At 46.1% G+C, this 19,089-nt stretch overlaps 1 protein-coding gene across 1 annotated transcript in view; it reads left to right on the top strand.

Moving 5' to 3' along the window:
- TECRL (trans-2,3-enoyl-CoA reductase like) overlaps positions 1 to 19,089 on the top strand; it is an 81,879-nt gene that overhangs the window by 10,139 nt on the left and 52,651 nt on the right. Inside the window, exon 2 of the mRNA XM_068137421.1 lies at positions 9,606 to 9,657. Within this exon, the coding sequence (XP_067993522.1) occupies positions 9,606 to 9,657 (52 nt within the window). The remainder of the gene's footprint in view (positions 1 to 9,605; positions 9,658 to 19,089) is intronic.

The following is a 19,089-nucleotide window of genomic DNA, read 5'->3' as shown; positions in this document are numbered from 1 at the left end:
AGGCTAAACAATCCCAGCTCCCTCAGCCTCTCCTCATAGGGCTTGTGTTCAAGGCCTCTCACCAGCCTTGTTGCCCTTCTCTGGACACGCTCAAGTGTTTCGATGTCCTTCTTAAACTGAGGGGCCCAGAACTGGACACAGTTAGGCTTGAGTTAGGCTTGAGGTGAGGAGAAAGTTCTTCACAGAAAGAGTAATTGGCCATTGGAATGTGGTGCCCAGGGAGGTGGTGGAGTCACCGTCCCTGTGGCACTTGAAGCCATGGTTTAGTTGTCGCAAGGTGCCAGGTATTAGGTAATTGGTTGGACTTGATGACCTCTGAGGTCTTTTCCAACCTTATTGATTCTATGATTCTATGTTGGGGGCTGATCTGTTCGAGAGGAGCTCTGGGAAAAAGGACCTGGCAGTCCTAGTGGACAACAGGCTGACCAGGAGCCAGCAGTGTGCCCTTGTGGCCAAGAAGGTCAATGGTGTCCCGGGGTGCAACAAGAAGTGTGTGGTAAGCAAGCTGAGGGAGGTTCTCCTCCCCCTCTACTCTGTCCTGGTGAGGCCACACCTGGAATACTGTGTTAACTTCTGGAGTCTTAAATTTGGGATAAGGTAGAATTTGGGAAAGATTGTATTAGAAACTGATTTGGGAAGATTTCAATCTGTTATGACACAATAAATATTTCATTTTAGGTGCAGTTTCTTCTGCAATTTAATAATGCCATTATTTGAATATTGTTTCCTGTTGGGCTATTTTCCATGGCATGAGAACCCATGTGTTATATTATTTCACACTGCTGTGATTGATGGGTCATGAAATAATGCAAAAGTAATGAAAGCTCCATGCCAATGAGGAATAAAGCAAAGTGAAAATAACAAAATGCTAAGAATTTTCAGCATGTTCCTCAAGTAGGGCATAAAAAGGCAAACAGCAAGAAGCCAACAGCATTTTCTACTTCATTCTTAAAATTTGAAGTCGATATGAATTTGCATGTCCAGAATTTTGTCAGAGCAATTTAACTTCCCTGGTACAAAAGTGCTGTTACAGAGGCTTTTTGACTGGTTCTGCTCTTAGCTTCTCAAGGTGAATACAGCAGACTTAGTCAGCTCCCTTTAATGAAAGGCCAGAAAACCCAGAGGGGTATCAATTCCAGTTAGATTTGCTCAATGTCAAGGGTCAGGGCTACTAACCAAGTGCCAGAGGCTCTCTACCAGTCCTGCTCCATTCCCAAATGGAGGAGAAAGAGATTAAGGGAGAGAGACTGATGGGTTGGGGAAAAAAACCTCACCTGCTTTAATGAAAAGGATGAAAATAAAATGAAATAGATACAAACCAATATGGTTTGGCAATTGGTCACTGTCACCACTGGTGCTGTGGTGCTGAGTCCCAGGCTGGACTCAGCACCAGATGGAAACCAGATTCAAGAGCTGGACTCTGTAACTGCATTCAAGAACTCATGGGTCAAGACCAAGAGCAGAATTTACTGAGTCCTCCTCCTTGAAACAGAGGGAAAGGAACTCAGCCCTCGGGATTACTCATCTCTATATTAAATGTGATGCTGGCTGTTGAAGAAGAGGAAGAAGTTGTTGACTTGCTATTCCTCAACCTTATACTAAATATGACGTCCATGGGATGGAATCCCTGATTGGTCAGTTTAGGGTCACCTGAACTGTCCACTCCTCCCTGCAGGTGTCATCTTTTGCTCTGCACCCCCCCTACATAGCACACAAGATGTAGCAGTGCCCATGGCCTGCACCCCAACCCTTGGTGCTGACTCTGCCCATGAATGCTCTCCCTGCTAGGAGCAGCCTCTGTCTGTGAGAACATTCCCTGAGCTGCAGAAAGGCCCTGAGCAGAGAGTGAGCTGGGAAGTCACAGCACTGACCAGAATCGGTCGTGCTCCAGCTCAGAGCAGGACATTCAGAAACAGTAGCAAGTTCTGTGTACTGAGGGGTAGCCTGCACACCCCTTCTGTCTGCTAATGGATTGCATTCATTTTGACTTCCACTCTCACCTACCAGCATCCAGCTGGCAGTGTAAAACCAGTATGACATTTTTAGAGACAAGCTTGGCTAGTGTAAATTGACATGGCTGCACTCAACATGCCTGTGGTTATGTGTGTTCTTGGATAATTTGACACATAGTCATGGGAAGTATTAGGGAGTTGGATTGTCTCAAGGTCTTTTCCAACCTGGTCTGGTCTGGTCTGGTCTGGTCTGGTCTGGTCTGGTCTGGTCTATTCTATTCTATTCTATTCTATTCTATTCTATTCCCTATCCTATCCTATCCTATCCACCAAAATGCATCTGACCACATAATGACCTAGGAGATTGCTCAGCGATACAGCCCTCTCTGCCCATGCCTACTGGAACTGACTTGAGCTGAAACCATAGCTCTGAAAATCTTCAGTTTCTGGAAAGTGTGGCTTGAGATGAGAGATAGCTGTTGGGTATGCTGTTCACTGCAGTCTGCTGAGTCAAATATTAAATTCTATATAAAGCCTCTGTAGCTACTGAGAACACTTGTCTATATGTAGTCACTGCTATGTTATTTCCACAGTGAGCTCATCTATTTATATCTCTGGACATGACCAGCACACTGGATCACCAGGCTAACAAGACAGCAGAGTAGGACACACTGAAGGAGGTACCCAGCTCTGGATACTGTGTTTGGAAATTAAGAAGAAGAAAAAGTAATTTGATTAGGAAGTCAAACTCACAGAGCACAGGGATCAGTCAGGAGAGCTGTTTTATTTATCAACTATCTGTGATATGCTGCTGACTTCCAGTAATACAGAATGGTCCCAAAGCAAGGGCAGGGTGGAAAAGCAGCAAGCTTAGACTCATAGAATGGTTTTGCTTGTAAAAGATCTTTAGGATCATGCAGTCCAACCATTACCTAATTCTATCAAGTTTGGTGCCCTCAGCATCACATCTCTCTCTCTGTAACACTTTCAGGGGTAGGGATTTGACCACCTCCCTAGGGAGCCTGCTCCAGTGTTTGAGAACTCCTTCAGTCAAGAACCTTCTTCTAAGATCCAACCTAAACATCCCCTGGTGTGACTTAAGGCCATTTCCTCTCCTATCACTTGTTCTTAGGGAGAAGAGACCAACACCTACCTGGATCCAACCTGCTTTCAGGGAGTTGTAGAGAGCCATAAGGTCTGCCCTCAGACTCCTATTCTTCAGAATAAATAAAACCAGTTCCCTCAGCTGCTCCTCACCAGACCTGTTCTCCAGGTACTTCACCGACTTTGTTACCCCATCTCTGGACCTGCTCCAGTACCTCAATGTGTGTCATGTAGTGAGGGGCTCCAAAATGAAATCCAGTACTTAAGGTGTGGCCTCACCAGGGGTTCAGGGGGACAATCCCTTCCTTGGTCCTGCTGGCCACAGTATTGTAATGGTGAAGCACACATTGATTGCTATGCTGAAATATTTGCTGAGTGCTGAGTTTGATAAGTACCTGAATTTGATAGGCTGCCCTGTTAGCTGGGTATCTCTTTCAGGGTCAAATCCTCAGCTGCAATAAGCTGATGCCACCCTTTTGAACACATTCACCCTGGCTGAAGATGGGGACATCTGTGCTTAATGAGCAGCTGGAGTGGCAGAATTTCTGAATTCCTGCAATTATGAGAGATGAGGGCCTGCTGGAAAGCAGGTGACTCAGCACTGCAGTGGCACTGACCTGTCACAAAGAGACAAAACACTCAGAGGGGAATTTCCAAGGGAAAAGCACTTCTTTGCTAAAATTGTATTATTCAAATTCATATTGATATTCTGCTAACCTCTAGCCTCCAAAAAAGAATTCTTTAGTGCAAGAACTGTGTGATGCAATTACATAGAGATCCCCAGATTTGTTCTAATTCCTTGCCTTATAGAAGTGAAAGAGGTATGAACATGGATAACTCTCTGATTAGCTGGCACTCACAAAAGGCAGGATGAAGTTCCCATAACATCATCCACTTAGTGCTCTTCCTTGAGTCATAAGCCAAGTTCCTAATACAGTATTTTAAATCTTAAAAAGAAATGTGAGGCTTTGTTCACTGCAGCATAAAGGAAGGACAGGACAGGAACGGGTGACCCAGAAGGTCCTTTCATTCTTGGATTCCTAAAAGAATTACACAAAGAAATTGCCTCAAATGAAAAAAGCAGAAAAGCATTTTGGCTCTGGAGAGGGAAAACAGCATTTGAGCTCTTAAAATCATCCTTTCCTGACTGCAAAGTGTGATGAAGGCAGCCCACACCTGTCAAATCTGCATTTCTTCCTCGCATTTTCTGGTGAAGAAAAAGCAGCCTTGAACCTTATGCATGAACTTGAAAGAAAGTTTGCTACTTTTAAATTCTAGTATTAGACTGCAAGTTAAGAAGTTGGAGGGAAAACTGGCTTGACCACCAGACTCCAGGTAGGTGCCAAGGAAAAGGTGGCTGTACAGTGCACTCCATCTTGAGTTAAGTAAGCTAAGGTTGGTCTTTCCTCTGCATATTTGAAAAGTGCTGAAACAGAGGCAAAGGAAAGTTGTAACACTTTCAGGATTAATTTAAAAGAAGAAAAAGAGAGCAAGATTAATAATTACAGTGAAATGTTCCTGGGTGGTTTCTTCAGTTAGCACAAAGGGTAATAAGAGCAGCTCCTGTTCCAATCCTTACAATACTTTAGCTCCTATTGATGTACAATGAAAAGAACAAAAGATAATTAATAGTCCACAGAGGGGACAGTCTCAGTAGGAAGCTGATGTCTCGGCATCCATCTTCACACTGATCAATATTAGAAACTATAACTTCACTGGGTGTTTTATGAGGTCTTTAAAAAAAAGGACACAGAATTATCAAGATCATAAAAAAAATGTATTTCATTCTTTTGTGGCTGCAGCTTCATTATTCAGCCTGCAAAAGGACATTGTGATTCCTCTAAGCCATAGCCCATGCTGGAGAAGGAGGTATTGGTGGTATTTTTCAGCTTGTGATCTGTGTAGTTTGTCTCAGGTGACCCTGGTGAGGCTGCATCTTGCATGCTATGTTCAGTTTGGGGCACCTCACTACAAGAAAGATACTGAGGTGCTGGAGCAGGTCCAGAAAAGGGCAATGAAGCTGGTGAAGGGTCTGGAGAGCAGGTCTGATAAGGAGTAGCTGAGGGAACTGAGGTTGTCTAGTCTGGAGAAGAGGAGGCTGAGGGCAGCCTTTCTTGCTCTACAGATCCCTGAGAGGAGGTTGCAGTGAGGTGATTGAACAAGAGAAGATGGCCTCCAGTTGCATCAGGGGAGGGTTTGGTTGGATATTAGGAAAAATGTATTTCTTGAAAGAGTGGTCAGGCATTGGAATAGGCTGCCCAGGGAGGTGGTGGAGCTGCTTCACACATTCCTGGAGGTGTTTCAAAAACATGTAGACGTGGCACTTGAGGACATAGTTTATTTGGCATAGGGGTGTTGGATTGCCAGTTGGACCCAATGACCTCAGAGGTCTTTTCAACCCAAAATGTTTCTACGTTTCCATGGTAAGTGGAAGGGTCCTTTGCTAAGCTATCTAGCCCATGAACCACAAATATATTTCTGCTGTCTTGGCTGGATGTGTGCTCCAGGCTGTCCCTGGGCACAGGTGGCTCATACAGTATGATGCCACTTGCTGCTGCCAGGCTGTGACGAACTGACCAAGTACATGCCTGCCTGGGCCTCAGCTGGCAGGATTGAACCCAGCTCCAGCCTGAAGCAGCCTGGATGTTTTTGGGCACAGCAGTGCCCTTGCTTGTGAGCACTGAGTCGTGCATAGGAGTTGCAACAGAGCAGTCCCCCTCAGCTGTAGTGATGTGGTTCAAGCTCCAGCTTTGGAGATAAGGAAGGTGGTGTGTGATGGTTCACATCACATCATCTAGGACAAGTGAAAACGGCCTCAAGATGCACCAGGGGAGGTTTGAGTTGGATATTAGAAGCAACCTCTTTACTGAAAGGGTTCTCAAAGACTGGAACAAGCTCCTCAGGGAGGCGGTTTAATCCCCATCCCTGAAGGCATCTAAAAGAGGCAGAGATGTGGTGCTGAGCAACATGGTTTAACACCAGACTTGATAGTCCAACAGACTTGGACTCAGTGGTCTTAAAGGTCTTTTCCAGCCAAACCAATTCTATGATTCTATGCTCACTGGTTCCTCTGCTGCAGCAGACAGACAGTTAACACAGATTCTGGCAGATGCTTTGTAACTTTCAAATACCAACATCTGAATGGTTCTATAGGTGGACTTAAACCAAAAGCTTAGAGTAATTTTTTCCATGGATAAACTCAGATGATATAAATGCCATAGCAGGCTGTTATAGCAGGATCTGGATGGGAGAAGGTCTCAGATTGAAAGATGGGACTTTTGCAGGACTTGGAGACCATGGGCTCTGTTTGGAGCTAGCACTGTTCTGTGAGCATGCTAACCGTAACAGCTTCCCTTAACTTAATCAGATTATCAAGTCCCTAGAGCATGGGCTGGCCCTGCCTACTCTTTCCTAGAAGCTGGTATGGTGAGATACTCATCTCGTGTTGGGATGCAGGCCCTGAAGTAAGGCAGCTTATACTGTATTTAGAAAGCCAGATCATCTTCCATCACATCTCATCCTTGAGCTGGCAATGCCAGCTCTGAAAACCTGCACACCTGCCCTGGGCTAGCACACATGACAGATTTTGGTCTCCAGTTCTGTGTGCTGGGTAGTTGTTGCCAGCTAACAACACCTGCATCCATACCTGACAGATTCTGGGCTCCAGACCTCACAGGTGTGAGATTTCAAGGTGTGAGAAAGCAATTTCAGATATTTTTAGAGGTTTTGAAGACAGAAAAGCCCTCTGTCTCCTGTGTTCAAGCCCACACTGCAACAAGGAAAGGAGATTTGCTTTTCAACTGGATGTTGCATGAAGTAGCTTAAGTGCCATGAACACAGATCAAATGCTTGCTTTCTTTTTTGACCTGAGAAAGATAAGATGGGTTTAATCAATTCTGAGCAATATCCCTCTGCTGGAGAAGAGGACAAGGTATCTGTGCAAGACAGACCTTGGTGATATTGGGAAGGGGAACAGGGTATGTCCTTGGTTTCAAGGAGCCCAGTCCTTGGTCTGGGTGAGCAGAGCTGTTATCACTTAGCAGGTGCATCAGAGAGACAAGCTAGGGTTTAAGCAGAGGATCACTTACAGCCCTTGCTGCAAACAAGGACCTTTCCACCATCCAGTAAACTCCTATGTGGCTGTGGAAAAGAAAACATTCTTATCTAAACCCAAAGAAAAAGCTAGGGAAAACCTTAACTCTGCACATCTTTTAGCACAAGGATTACTTTACAGCTTTAGATCACTGAAATGTGTATTGAGCTCCCTGCCTGCTCATGTTCTTACAGGAAACCTGTTGGCTTGCTCCTCAGCACTAATGGCAAGTGTGTTGCATGTTTGCATGGGTGTCCTAATATACAAGAGCAAACCTTTCCTTTCTGTACCAGTTTGTTGCTTTTGAGTCAGCAATTTTATTTTCTTACATTGTTATTTCTCCAAACTCAATCTTTTCAGCAAAGCAACTTCTGATAGTGTGCTGACTGGTCTCCACTAGCAGAATTTCTTATGTTCTCTATTTTTTGGTGTGGTTATTGTCACAATTCACTAACATCATGAGTTTCAAAAGATGAAGTGCAAGGTCATCCATCTGAGTTGCAGCAATCCAAAGCACTGATATAGGCTGGGCAGTGACTGGCTTGAGAGCAGCCCTGAGGAAAAGCACTTGGGGGTGCTGGGGGATGAGAAGCTCAACAGGAGCCACCAGTGTGCACTTGCAGCCCAGAAAGCCAATCAGATCCTGGGCTGCATCAAGAGAAGCAGAGCCAGCAGGCCCAGGGAGGGGATTCTCCCCCTCTACTCCACTCTGGTGAGACCCCACCTGGAGTTCTGGAGGCCCTATTACAGGAAGGATCTGGAGGTGCTGGAACATGTCCAGAGAATGGCCACAAGGATGATCAGAGGGCTGGAGCACAGGCTGAGGGATTTGGGGTTGTTCAGTCTGGAGAAGAGGAGGCTCTGAGGAGACCTAATTGTGGCTTTCCAATATCCAAAGTGGGCTACAATGGTGAGGGACTGTTTAGGGTGTCAGGCAATGATAGGACTAGAAGGAGAGATATAGATTAGATGTTAGGAAGAAGTTCTTCCCCATGAGGTTGGTGAGACGCTGGAACAGGTTGCCCAGAAAGGTGGAGGAAGTCTAATCCCTGGAGGTTTTTAAGGCCAGGGTGGATGAGGCTCTGGGCAACCTGATCTAGTGTGAGGTGTCCCTGCCCATGGCAGGGTTGGAACTAGATGATTCTTGAGGTCCCTTCCAACCCTGACAATTCTATGATTCTAATATCACTGAAAAGTAAACTAGATTGATGGATAAATATCACTAATCATATTTGGAAGAATTAAGGCTGTGAGCTAAAGATGGTGCCAAGATCCAAGCAAGGCTTGGTAGCCCGGTTATTGCTGAAGTGCATGAGTTCTAATTAATGCAATGAAACAAGAATTCCATTGCCCAGCAAATTCCACAGGAATCTTTAGCTGGGAAGAGATGGACAAGCTTCTGCAGGGCACAGCTCTTGGGTTCCTGTGTAACTGCCAAGGAGGCTATATCAGGAGAAGAAACTTCTTGGCTGAAAGGATTCTCAAAGACTGGCACAGGCTCCCCAGGGAGGTGGCTGACCCATCTCTGGATGCAGGGATGTGGTTTTAAGGGGCATGGTTAAACACCAACCTTGGCAGAGTTAAATAATGGTCAGACTTGATGATTCTGAAGGCCTTTTCCAACCAAAATGATTCTTTTCTATGATGAGGTCTCCTGATAGAGCCAAAGCAGATCCCCATAGTTTTAGACAGTTCAATTTACTTCTCAGTCTCTGTGATTAGATGAACAATATAGAATATTAAATCAGTGTCAGCTGCAAAGGGATGGTTTTGTTAAGACCAGATCTTACCTCTTACCACCTTGATGTCAAGCTCAAAATACTACCTTAAGTATTCCACTGTAAGGTACTTCTAAGTGTTTCTCTCCAGTAAATTCTAACTGTGTTTCTCAGATACTTTGTACAAAGTGTATTAAGAAATCAATACACGTAATAAAACAGAGCCTAAAAGGCCTCCAGACTGCCATCTAACACTGTGACACCCGAATTGCTTCACTGCACAGGAACAGCATCATGCAGAAACAAACTCATTTCACTCAGAAAGGACAGAAAGTGCCACCTTTGCTCCTGGGCCCTCAGGAAAATCCTTTCTTGTCTCTAAGAGACATGCCCCAGCGTGCTTGAACCTGACTTTAAGCTAACCTTTCCATTTTTCCCATGGGTTTGACCTTGAGGGAAGTTATTGCCGCAAGCTGGGCCAGCAGATTTCCCTCCTGACCCTTGGGAATTTGCCTTTCCATTAGCCAAGCCTAGGCGGTCCAGGTAATGTGTAAATCAAATGTGGACAATTCTCAATAACAGACCAACATGTGAGAGCAAATTTGCTGGTTTGCTTCATTATTGCCTAAGGAACCTGCAGACAAATTGAATCAGCTCTTCATTAGAGGAGGGACAAAGGGATCCCAGAGTGGAGGAGACAGGAAAAATAAACTGCACCCATTTTGGTTTATTTTCCAGGTATCGCCAACATCTACCCTGCTTGATGTGAAACAGAAATTTCACAAAGAATGTAAGTACTCTGGATAGCAGGCTGGAGGCATGGTTAGAGGCCTTGCAGCTTGGAGAAACTGTCAGATTTATTTTTCATGAAATTTTGCACAGAAGCTGAGGGTGGCTTGACAGCTCCTGTGCTAAGTAAGAGCAGCAGTTTGGACTAAGGCTCTACTGTAGCTATCACAGATGTGAGAGCCTGGAAGGAGAGGACTGCATAATTTATCACTGCCAACTCATGAGGAGGGTAATGCTTTCTATACTCGTTTTAACATTGCACAGCCTCAATTGAAGACCACAACAGCATTTGCCCTCACAGTGTTCCATTAGACAAGCTTGGATAACACTGGACCACTTCAAACTGCCCACAAACAGACCATGTAGACCAAACCACTACTGAAATGGGGAGCTAGAGTGACTAACTGTGGTCAAGAAGGCAATTTGACAAGCTTCTCAACTGCCTTAGCCATGTCCAAGCTCTTAATGGTCAGAGCAACCTCCTTTTCTTCTAATACCTCTTGTATTGCTTTTCATATCTATGAGGGGCAGAGAGCTAGAGTAATTTTTGCACGTACAAACTGCAGACATGGACCTTGTACAAGAGCAATCACACATGAAAATTCCTCTCTTCTTCCTGCCAGACAACAGAGGAAAGGTTTGCTGGATGCTTCATTTCTGCCTCCTCTGAGCCACATTCCCCCATTTCTTTTGTAGAGGAAGACGGTTGGAAAGGTGGGAGAAAGAGCAGTGAAAGCATCTGAGCACCAGAGTTTGATGGCATTTACTTTTATCCAGTGAATTGCTGGTTAGGGGGGAGTGGAGCTAAATGGACCTGAAACCTCCAGATTCTTTATGTGTGTGTAGTGTGTCCTGAGTTCTGAAATGCTAAAATCCTGCTGTGTCTGTGTTTGTAGAGATCTTAACTGTGACACCCTTGCTCCTAGGCTGAAGAATGTTTCTCCTAATTCTTCCTGTGGAAAGTATGGTGCTACTTGAGACGATAACCTTGATTGTCAGCCACATCTGAGATGCGTAGGTCACGGCCTGTTAACTTGAAGTAGACTGCTTGGAAGTGCAGAGGTGTTTAGCTGAGCAGAAAAAGGTGCAACAGGAGCTGGGGGTTGTCAGCTAAGACTAGAGAAACTCAAATTAGGAATGAGGTATTTGGTTCCAAGAACCAGGAGGGTTTACTGTTGGAGTAAGCATCTTAGGTGATGGGCTTTCATTATTTTTACTATTGTTCAACTACAGGCTAGATGCCTCTTGCAAAATCAGGAAAAAGGTTTAGTAAAACACACATATTCTGAGTTCAGAGTAATGTAAGCAGAAGAAATATTATGCAGAAGCTGAAGGCTTCTGTGGTTGCACAAAGCTTCAGCTGATGAAGCAAAAGGCTGCTGACCTGACTGTTCTTCAACTACTTGTTTTCACTCCCTGTAAGGGCTTATAAAATGCAGAATGGTAGAAGCTGAAAAAACCCTGAAGCTGAACAGAGGGAAAACAAACAAGTGCCCAAGTTTTAATATTTCAGTAAGAGTATATCCTCCCACCAGCCTGTGAAATGCAGCAAAGGTCTGCCTGGGCTCTCTTAAATCCATTGAAATGGTATTTATATCGATTCAGCTTAAATCAATTGAAGATCACTGGCACAGAGTTTTTTCACCAATTTAACCTTAATGAGGTTTTTAATGGATTTGGGCTAAAATGGCTGAAGTCTGTGTGTAAACCACTTTAATGGCACCTGTTTTCATATTGAGAGGTATCTTACTCCTCAAATACTCCTAGTGATGTAAGTGAAGCCCAGCATGGTGGTAAACAGTGAGCAAAACAACAAAACATGAGCTGCAACTGTGAGAGTACAACACAGATCACTGGCATGTGTCTTCAGGGCTTTCCCAGTCCTGGTTTTTACATCAGTTCCTCCCATTCCTGGGAGTACACCATAATGCTGTCCTGCATCTTTTCTTCCCATGCCAGCTCCTTGCTTTGATCTCACTTTTCCAGTTCAGCTGAGATGTTGTTGTCTCCTGAGATTCCCTCCTCCTCCTCTCCCACTTGCAAGAAGAACAAACCTTCACTTTTTTTTTTTCTCTTCAGAGAGTTTGGTGGATGACAGCTAATAGAAAACAGTTCTTTCAGGCAAGAGCTGAGAAGGGGCTGAAGCTGATCCTGCTCATGCATTCATTTCTGTCATTCCGTGGGTGCCAGACTCACATGTTCCTCTATAATCTCTTGCTAAAACACACTCCTACACCCCCCTCCCCGTCTTCATACATTCTCCTTTGATCACTCAGGCAATTAAGCTTTCTCCTCAGCTGGGATCTTGTCAGCCCTTCAGTAAGAGGAACCCCTATGTAGCAATTTCACAAGCATCATCTCTGTCACTGATCAGTTGTTGCTGCCTGATTCAAGGAAGGAGGAAAAAGACTGAATTATGAATTGCAGCACAGAAGGCTGTTAACCACGAAAATGAAAGAAATGGGATGCAAGTGACAGATAACATATTACTGCTAAGCAGTTTCTAAAGTCAGTCAAACATTAATTTTGATCTGTGGTTATATGAAAGGCAGAATATGGACTTAGAAGGCAAGGAACAAATACTGAAATACTCCTCAGCCCTCACTTAAGCAAAACTGTCTGCTGAGATAACTCCTACAAAGCCCATGGCTCTGATTTTGGGGGCAGGGGGGAACAATCTTAGTTTTATCCCTAGAGATTCATGGAATCACAGACTCCATCCAGTTGGAAGGAGATGGAGGAGACCTCAAAGCTCTTCCAGTCCAGCCCTTGACCCAGCACTGAAGGGTCAAGGCTAAACCATGTGCCTAAGCACCAGGTCCACACACTGCTTGAACACTTCCAGGAATGGTGAATCCACCACTACCCTGGGCAGTTTGAGAATCCTTTTAGTAAAGAAATATTTCATAACCTCCAGCCTGAACCTCTTCTGATGCAGCTTGAAACCATTTCGTCTGGTTCTGTCCCTTGTCACTAAGGAGAAGAGGCTGCCCCCTCCTTGCTCCAACCTCCTTTCAGGTAGCTGTAGGGAACAATGAGGTCTCCCTTCAGCCTCCTCTTCTCCAGATTGAACAATCCCAGCTCCCTCAGATGCTCCTCCTAGGCCATGTGCCATTCACCAGCCTCATTGCCCTTCTTTGGACATGCTCCAGCACCTCAATGTCCTTCCTGTAGTGAGGGGCCCAGAACTGAACACAGTACTCAAGGTGTTGTCTCATCAGTGTCGAGTACAAGGGGATGAGCACCTCCCTGTCCCTGGTGGCCACATTCAAGGATCTAAGAACTCTTAATTGGAGAATAACCAAGAGAAACTGCCATTTCCATGGCAATTTCCAGGGGTCTCCATTTCTTCCACTCTGAAGGCTGCTGTTTTGAATCAGGCCCTGCTTGCTGGAGCCACTGCCCCTGGCAGGGCCTGGCAGCACCAACCGTATCAGCACAGAACAGCAGTTTTCCTGTTGCAGCCTTTCCAGCCAGCAGCTCTACAGGGCCTTTCTGTAACAGATGTTAGATCCAGCCTGTCACACTTAATAACAAACATCACACCTGCCCACCATGAATCTGTCTAATCCTTTTTAAACCTGCTTGCGATTTTGACCTCAGCAAAATCCTTTGGGAAGGAGTTCCACAATCTGTGTGCATTGCAAATGTCTGCACTTCTACTGCTTGATATTTTCTACTGAGTGCTTGGGTGTTACTGGCCATCACACAGCTATCCAAGCTATGGCCAAAGTACAGAGAAGGGCAATGAGGCTGGTGAAGGGTCTAGAGCACAGGTCTGGTGAGGGGTGGTTGAGGGAACTGGGGTTGTTTGGTCTGGAGCAGAGGGGAGACCTCACTCTCTATAACTCCCTGAAAGGAGGTTTATGTGAGGTGGGGAATAGGCAAAATGACCTTAAATTACAGTATCACAGTATCACCCAGGTTGGAAAGGACGTCGAGGATCATCGAGTCCAACCTATCAACACAGACCCCATGACTAGACCATGGCACCAAGTGCCACGTCCAGTCTCCCCTTGAACGCCTCCAGGGTCGATGACTCCACCACCTCCCTGGGCAACCCGTTCCAATGCCGAATGACTCGCTCGGTGAAGAACTTCCTCCTCACCTCGAGTCTAAACCTTCCCTGGCGCAGCTTGAGACTGTGTCCTCTCGTTCTGGTGCTGGTTGCCTGGGAGAAGAGTCCAACCCCTTCCTGGCTACAACCACCCTTCAGGTAGTTTAGAGGGCAATGAGGTCACCCCTGAGCCTCCTCTTCTCCGGGCTAAACAATCCCAGCTCCCTCAGCCTCTCCTCATAGGGCTTGTGCTCAAGGCCTCTCCCCAGCCTTGTTGCCCTTCTCTGGACACGTTCAAGTGTTTCGATGTCCTTCTTAAACTGAGGGGCCCAGAACTGGACACAGTACTCAAGGTGTGGCCTAACCAATGCAGAGTACAGGGGCACTACGACCTCCCTGCTCCTGCTGGCCACACTATTCCTAATGCAGGCCAGGATGCCATTGGCCCTCTTGGCCACCTGGGCACACTGCTGGCTCATATTCACGCGGTTGTCGATCAGTACCCCCAGGTTCCTCTCTGTTTGGGAGCTCTCCAGCCACTCTGACCCCAGCCTGTAGTTCTGCATGGGATTGCCATAGCCAAAGTGCAGCACTCGGCACTTGGACTTGTTGAATGCCATCCCATTGGACTCTGCCCATCTGCCCAGTTGGTCGAGGTCCCTCTGCAGAGCCTTTCTACCCTCTAACTGACTACATCTGCCCCTAACTTTGTGTCATCTGCAAACTTGCTGATGACTGACTCTACCCCTTCATCCAGATCATCAACGAATATGTTGAAGAGGACAGGGCCCAGCACGGATCCCTGGGGGACACCACTGGTGACTGGCCTCCAGCTGGATGTGGCACCGTTCACGACCACTCTCTGGGCCCGGCCCTCCAGCCAGTTCCTAACCCAGCACAGACTGTTGCAGTCCAATCCACGGGCTGACAGCTTAGTCAGCAGTTTGCTGTGGGGGACGGTGTCAAAGGCCTTGCTGAAGTCCAGGTAGACCACATCCACAGGCCTCCCTACATCCACCAGACGGGTCACCTGATCATAGAAGGAGATCAGGTTGGAGAGGCAGGATCTGACCTTCCTAAATCCATGTTGGCTGGACCTGAGCCCTTGGCCATCCTTCAGGTGCGCAGTTATTGCCACCAGGATAATCTGCTCCATCACTTTCCCTGGCACTGAGGTCAGGCTGACCGGCCTGGAGTTTCCAGGTTCCTCCATCCGACCCTTCTTGTGGATGGGGACCACGTTGGCCAGTTTCCAGTCACCTGGGACCTCACCGGTGAGCCAGGACTGGAGGAAAATGATGGAGAGTGGCCTAGCTAGCACATCTGCCAGCTCTCTCAGCACCCTAGGATGGATCCCATCCGGTCCCATGGACTTGTGAATATCCAAGTGGCTCAGCAGGTCCCAAACTAATTCCTCATGGATTTCCGGGGCATTACACTGCTTCCCGACCCCATCGCCCAGCTCCGGAGACCACTCGTCCTGAACTCCTGCCTTGCTGTTAAACATTGAGGCAAAGAAGGTGTTCAGGACCTCAGCTTTCTCCTCATCCTCAGTCACCGTGTTCCCCTCCAGGTCCACTAGGGAGTGCAGGTTCTTCCTGCCCCTCTTCTTATTGTGGCAGGGGAGGTTTAGGCTGGATATTAGGAAATGTCTTTCCTGAAAGACTGGTCAGGTATTGCAACAAGCTGCCCAGAGAGGTGGAGTCACCCACCCTGGAGGTGTTCAAAAAGCGTCTATGCAGGACATTTTGAGATACAGTGTAGTGGGTCATGGTGGTGTTGGACTGATGGATAGACTTGATGTTAGAGGCCTTTTCCACCTGAAATGATTCTGTGGTTCTAAGTGTCAGTCAAATTGGTTCTGTGCAGGTAGTGACTACTACCATTTTCCTTATTCCTTTGGCTAACTGGCAGAGGTAAAACTGAGCCAAAACCAAAGTGTGCAAGAAGGAAACTTCTCCCATTTTCTCAGTTGCTTGTGGTGAGTTAGGTAGCTGCTGTTTGCTTTATCTATAAATACTATGTTTTCTGTGGAGAAAGAAGTACCTTGGAGGCTACACTTCACAAGCTCTTGTCCTTGGCAATAACTCTTCACCTTTAATTTATTTTTATCTTTGCAAAATGTATTGGATTGTTGGGGGAGGAAATCTGACAGATAGAAAATGGAAAACTGTAATAATAATGCTAATTCAAGTATCACATAACTAAAATAAAATACCTCTAGATAGTGCAGTCAGTGATCATTAAATATTTTCAAGGTCACTGCAGAAAAGTTGCTGAAAAAAGTTCTTGAAAGAAGGGGAAGAATAGAAAGGGAAGAGAGGGAAATAAGATCTCAGCAATACTGAGACAAATTTGGGGGTGCAATCCCCTTCACAAAGACATAGCACAACCAGAACTGGTCTTTGAAGTCAGGAGAGTGAGCCTAGAGAAGCCAGAATTTGCCCTCTGGGTGGAAGGAGCAGGAAGGGAAGAAAGGGCAGATGGTGGGAGCCTGGTAATGGGTGGAACAAAAACCAGAATTTAAAGAGAGAACTGGAAACGTGATGTGGGGAGTATCCTAGTTTGCAGCAGGGAATGAGGTACTCAGGGAATAAGGAACATTTCAAGCTGCCAGCTGTCCCAATAAAACACTAACTCCTTCAACTCCAAAATTGCAGGCCCCTCCATCAAAGCTAATAAATGTTACACAAGGCATTTGAAATAAGCAATGCCAAGGAGAGGAAATCATTAAGAAGGAAATTGTCAGTAGATGGCACTCAAGAATAAACATCATCATTTCTGGACACTATGAAACTTCAGAATTCTGCAATATCATCCTACAGCTGCTTCTCAGAGGTATTTCTACAGCCAGCCTTAGAAAAGCTTTGTTCTTTGGAAAACCACTGAAATGTTTTCTGTTGCTTTCCTGTAGAGAGAGGAGAAGGAGACAGTACAATTCTTTCTTCATGGTGGGGTCCAATCTCTAAGCCTCCTCCTAACTGCTTCAGGGAGTGTGTTAGGATGCATTCATTTCTCATAGAATCACAAGAATTGTTTTGATTGGAAAAGACCTTTAAGATCATTGAGTCCAACCATTTTCTAACTATACCAAGGCTGGTGCTAGCGCACAGCATTCAGCGCCACATCTCTGCCTCTTTTAACCACCTCCAGGGATGGGGATTCAAACACCACCTCCCTGGGGAGCCTGTCCCAGTCTTTGAGAACCATTTCAGTCAAGAATCTTCTTCTAAGATCCAAACTCAACCTCCTCTGGTGCAACTTAAGGTCATTTCCCATCCTCCTATCACTCATTACTACGGAGAAGTTACCAACTCCCACCTGGCTCCAACCACCTTTCAGGCAGTTGTAGAGAGCCAGGTCTGCCCTCAGCCTCCCTTTTTGCAGGCTGAACAAACCCAGTTCCCTCAGCTGCTCCACCCAAGACCTGGCCATTCCCTGGTCCTGCTCCAGCACCTCAATGTCTTTCTTGTAGTGAGGGCCCCAAAACTGAACCCACTACTCAAGATGTGGCCTCCCCAGTGCTGAGTATGGGGGACAATCAATTTTCTGATCCTGCCAGGGACCTTTGCCAAATTTTACCTAATACTTTTGGTTTGCATGTTCCCCAGAAGCCACAGGAGAACTGGCAGGTCCTTAGATATCATCCTCCAAACTAACTGGTCAGAGTGTACCTTGTCTGATTCCCTGCACAAAGGCAAGATTAAATGCTTCTCTGCAGGCTCTTCCAACACACATTTCCATGTGTCTATTAAACAATCCAAACTGACTTCCAAGTGCCTTAAATAAAATCCTTCTTGCCAATTCAAGGAGATACCTTATCATCTCAGAGGACAAACATAAGCAGAAATACCACACCATGCAATTATTTTCCAGATGCACAAGAGGCCTTTGCATGTTCTCCCTCCATGCCTTTTCAAACTGACTTGTTAGTGCCTCCAGCTCGCTTCTCCCTGTGGCTGCCTGTCAGTAGAGCTTAGCTCAGCTGGTGTTGAGCAGCTGGAAGGAGAGCAGCATTTTAGAACCAACAGGTTCTTGTTTGCCCTAAACCCTGAAGCAGATGTTCAAAACAGAACAGCAGAAGCCAGGCTGGTCTGGTGAAGAGCAAGGAGAAAAATCTTTCATTACTTAGAAATCACAAACCAAGCTCCTCAGCTTAAGGCACATGATGATTCTGCCACTCTATTCTGCTCTGGAGAGACCTCACCTCTGGGGTATTGTGTCCAGCTCTGGGGCCCTCAACACAAGAAGGACATGGCACTGTGACAGTGGGTCCAGAGGAGAGCCACAAGGATGTTCAGAAGGCTAGAGTACCTCCCTTATGGAGACAGGATGAGAGAGTTGGCGCTGTTCAGCCTGGAGAGCAGAAGGCTCTGCACAGACCTTAGAGCAGCTTTCCAGTACATGGAAAGCTACAGGAGAGCTTGGGAGGGACATTTTACAAGGGTTTGTAGTGATAGACAAGGAGGCAATGACTAGACATTTGGAGCAAGTTCATTACTATGAGGGTAGGGGAGCACTGGAACAGGTTGCCCAGGGAGGTGGTGGAGGCCCCATTCCTAAAAACATTCAAGATCAGGCTTGATGGGGCTCTGAGCAACCTGATCTAGCTAAAGATGTGCCTACTTACTGCAGGGAGATTGGACTGGATGACCTTTCAAGGTTCCTTCCAACTCAATGCAATCTATGATTCTATGAGTTAAAATTAGCCCTCTAGCAAAGGAAGTTCTTCTTTCCAGAAAGTCTGCTAAGGGTCTTCATGCAGCTTTCCTGTTTTCAGTTACCACTGAGAGAATGATTCCAAGGGAAAGAGCCTGAGGAATGACTTTGTATTTTACCAGGTCTGTGTTGAAATGCAAGAGCTGAATGCAGAGCTGATGCTGGGAAGGATGACTGTATGGTATCACGTAAATCCCTTCTGGAGGCTGGCTGTGATGTTAAACTGCCAGGCTCAGAGAGGTGAGGAAGGCTGCTGTGGGGATTACTCATTATGAGCAGTAGCAGGGAGAACAGTGACTGCTTAGCTGGTGCCCTGCCTACTGCCTGTGTGTAATCAGAGCTGTCTGATAACACAGGCTTGCTGGGAACCTGCAGTTCCTCTGATTTCTCCACACTGTCTGTTACTGCTGGATTTGCAGGTTGAAGAAAGTTAATGAAATCTGTCAATTCTGATGCCTGGCAAGACTCATGTACCTGATGAATACACCTGCTGGGGACTCAGAGAAGCTAAATGATGCTATTTATGGCTCTCCCAAGCTGACTTCATAGTCTTGGCCTGTCAGTCAGCTGGGATCCCTTCACATGTCTCGCAAACTGAAGAGAGACAAACAAGTCATATCTGGGGCACAGAGCAATCCCAAGGGATCTTCCTTTATA

The sequence above is a fragment of the Melanerpes formicivorus genome, unplaced genomic scaffold (genome assembly GCF_026170545.1).
Source record: "Melanerpes formicivorus ecotype bairdi unplaced genomic scaffold, bMelFor1.0.p_v2 SCAF_4, whole genome shotgun sequence".
Lineage (NCBI taxonomy): Eukaryota > Metazoa > Chordata > Aves > Piciformes > Picidae > Melanerpes > Melanerpes formicivorus.
This window is presented reverse-complemented; position numbering and strand designations above follow the sequence as displayed.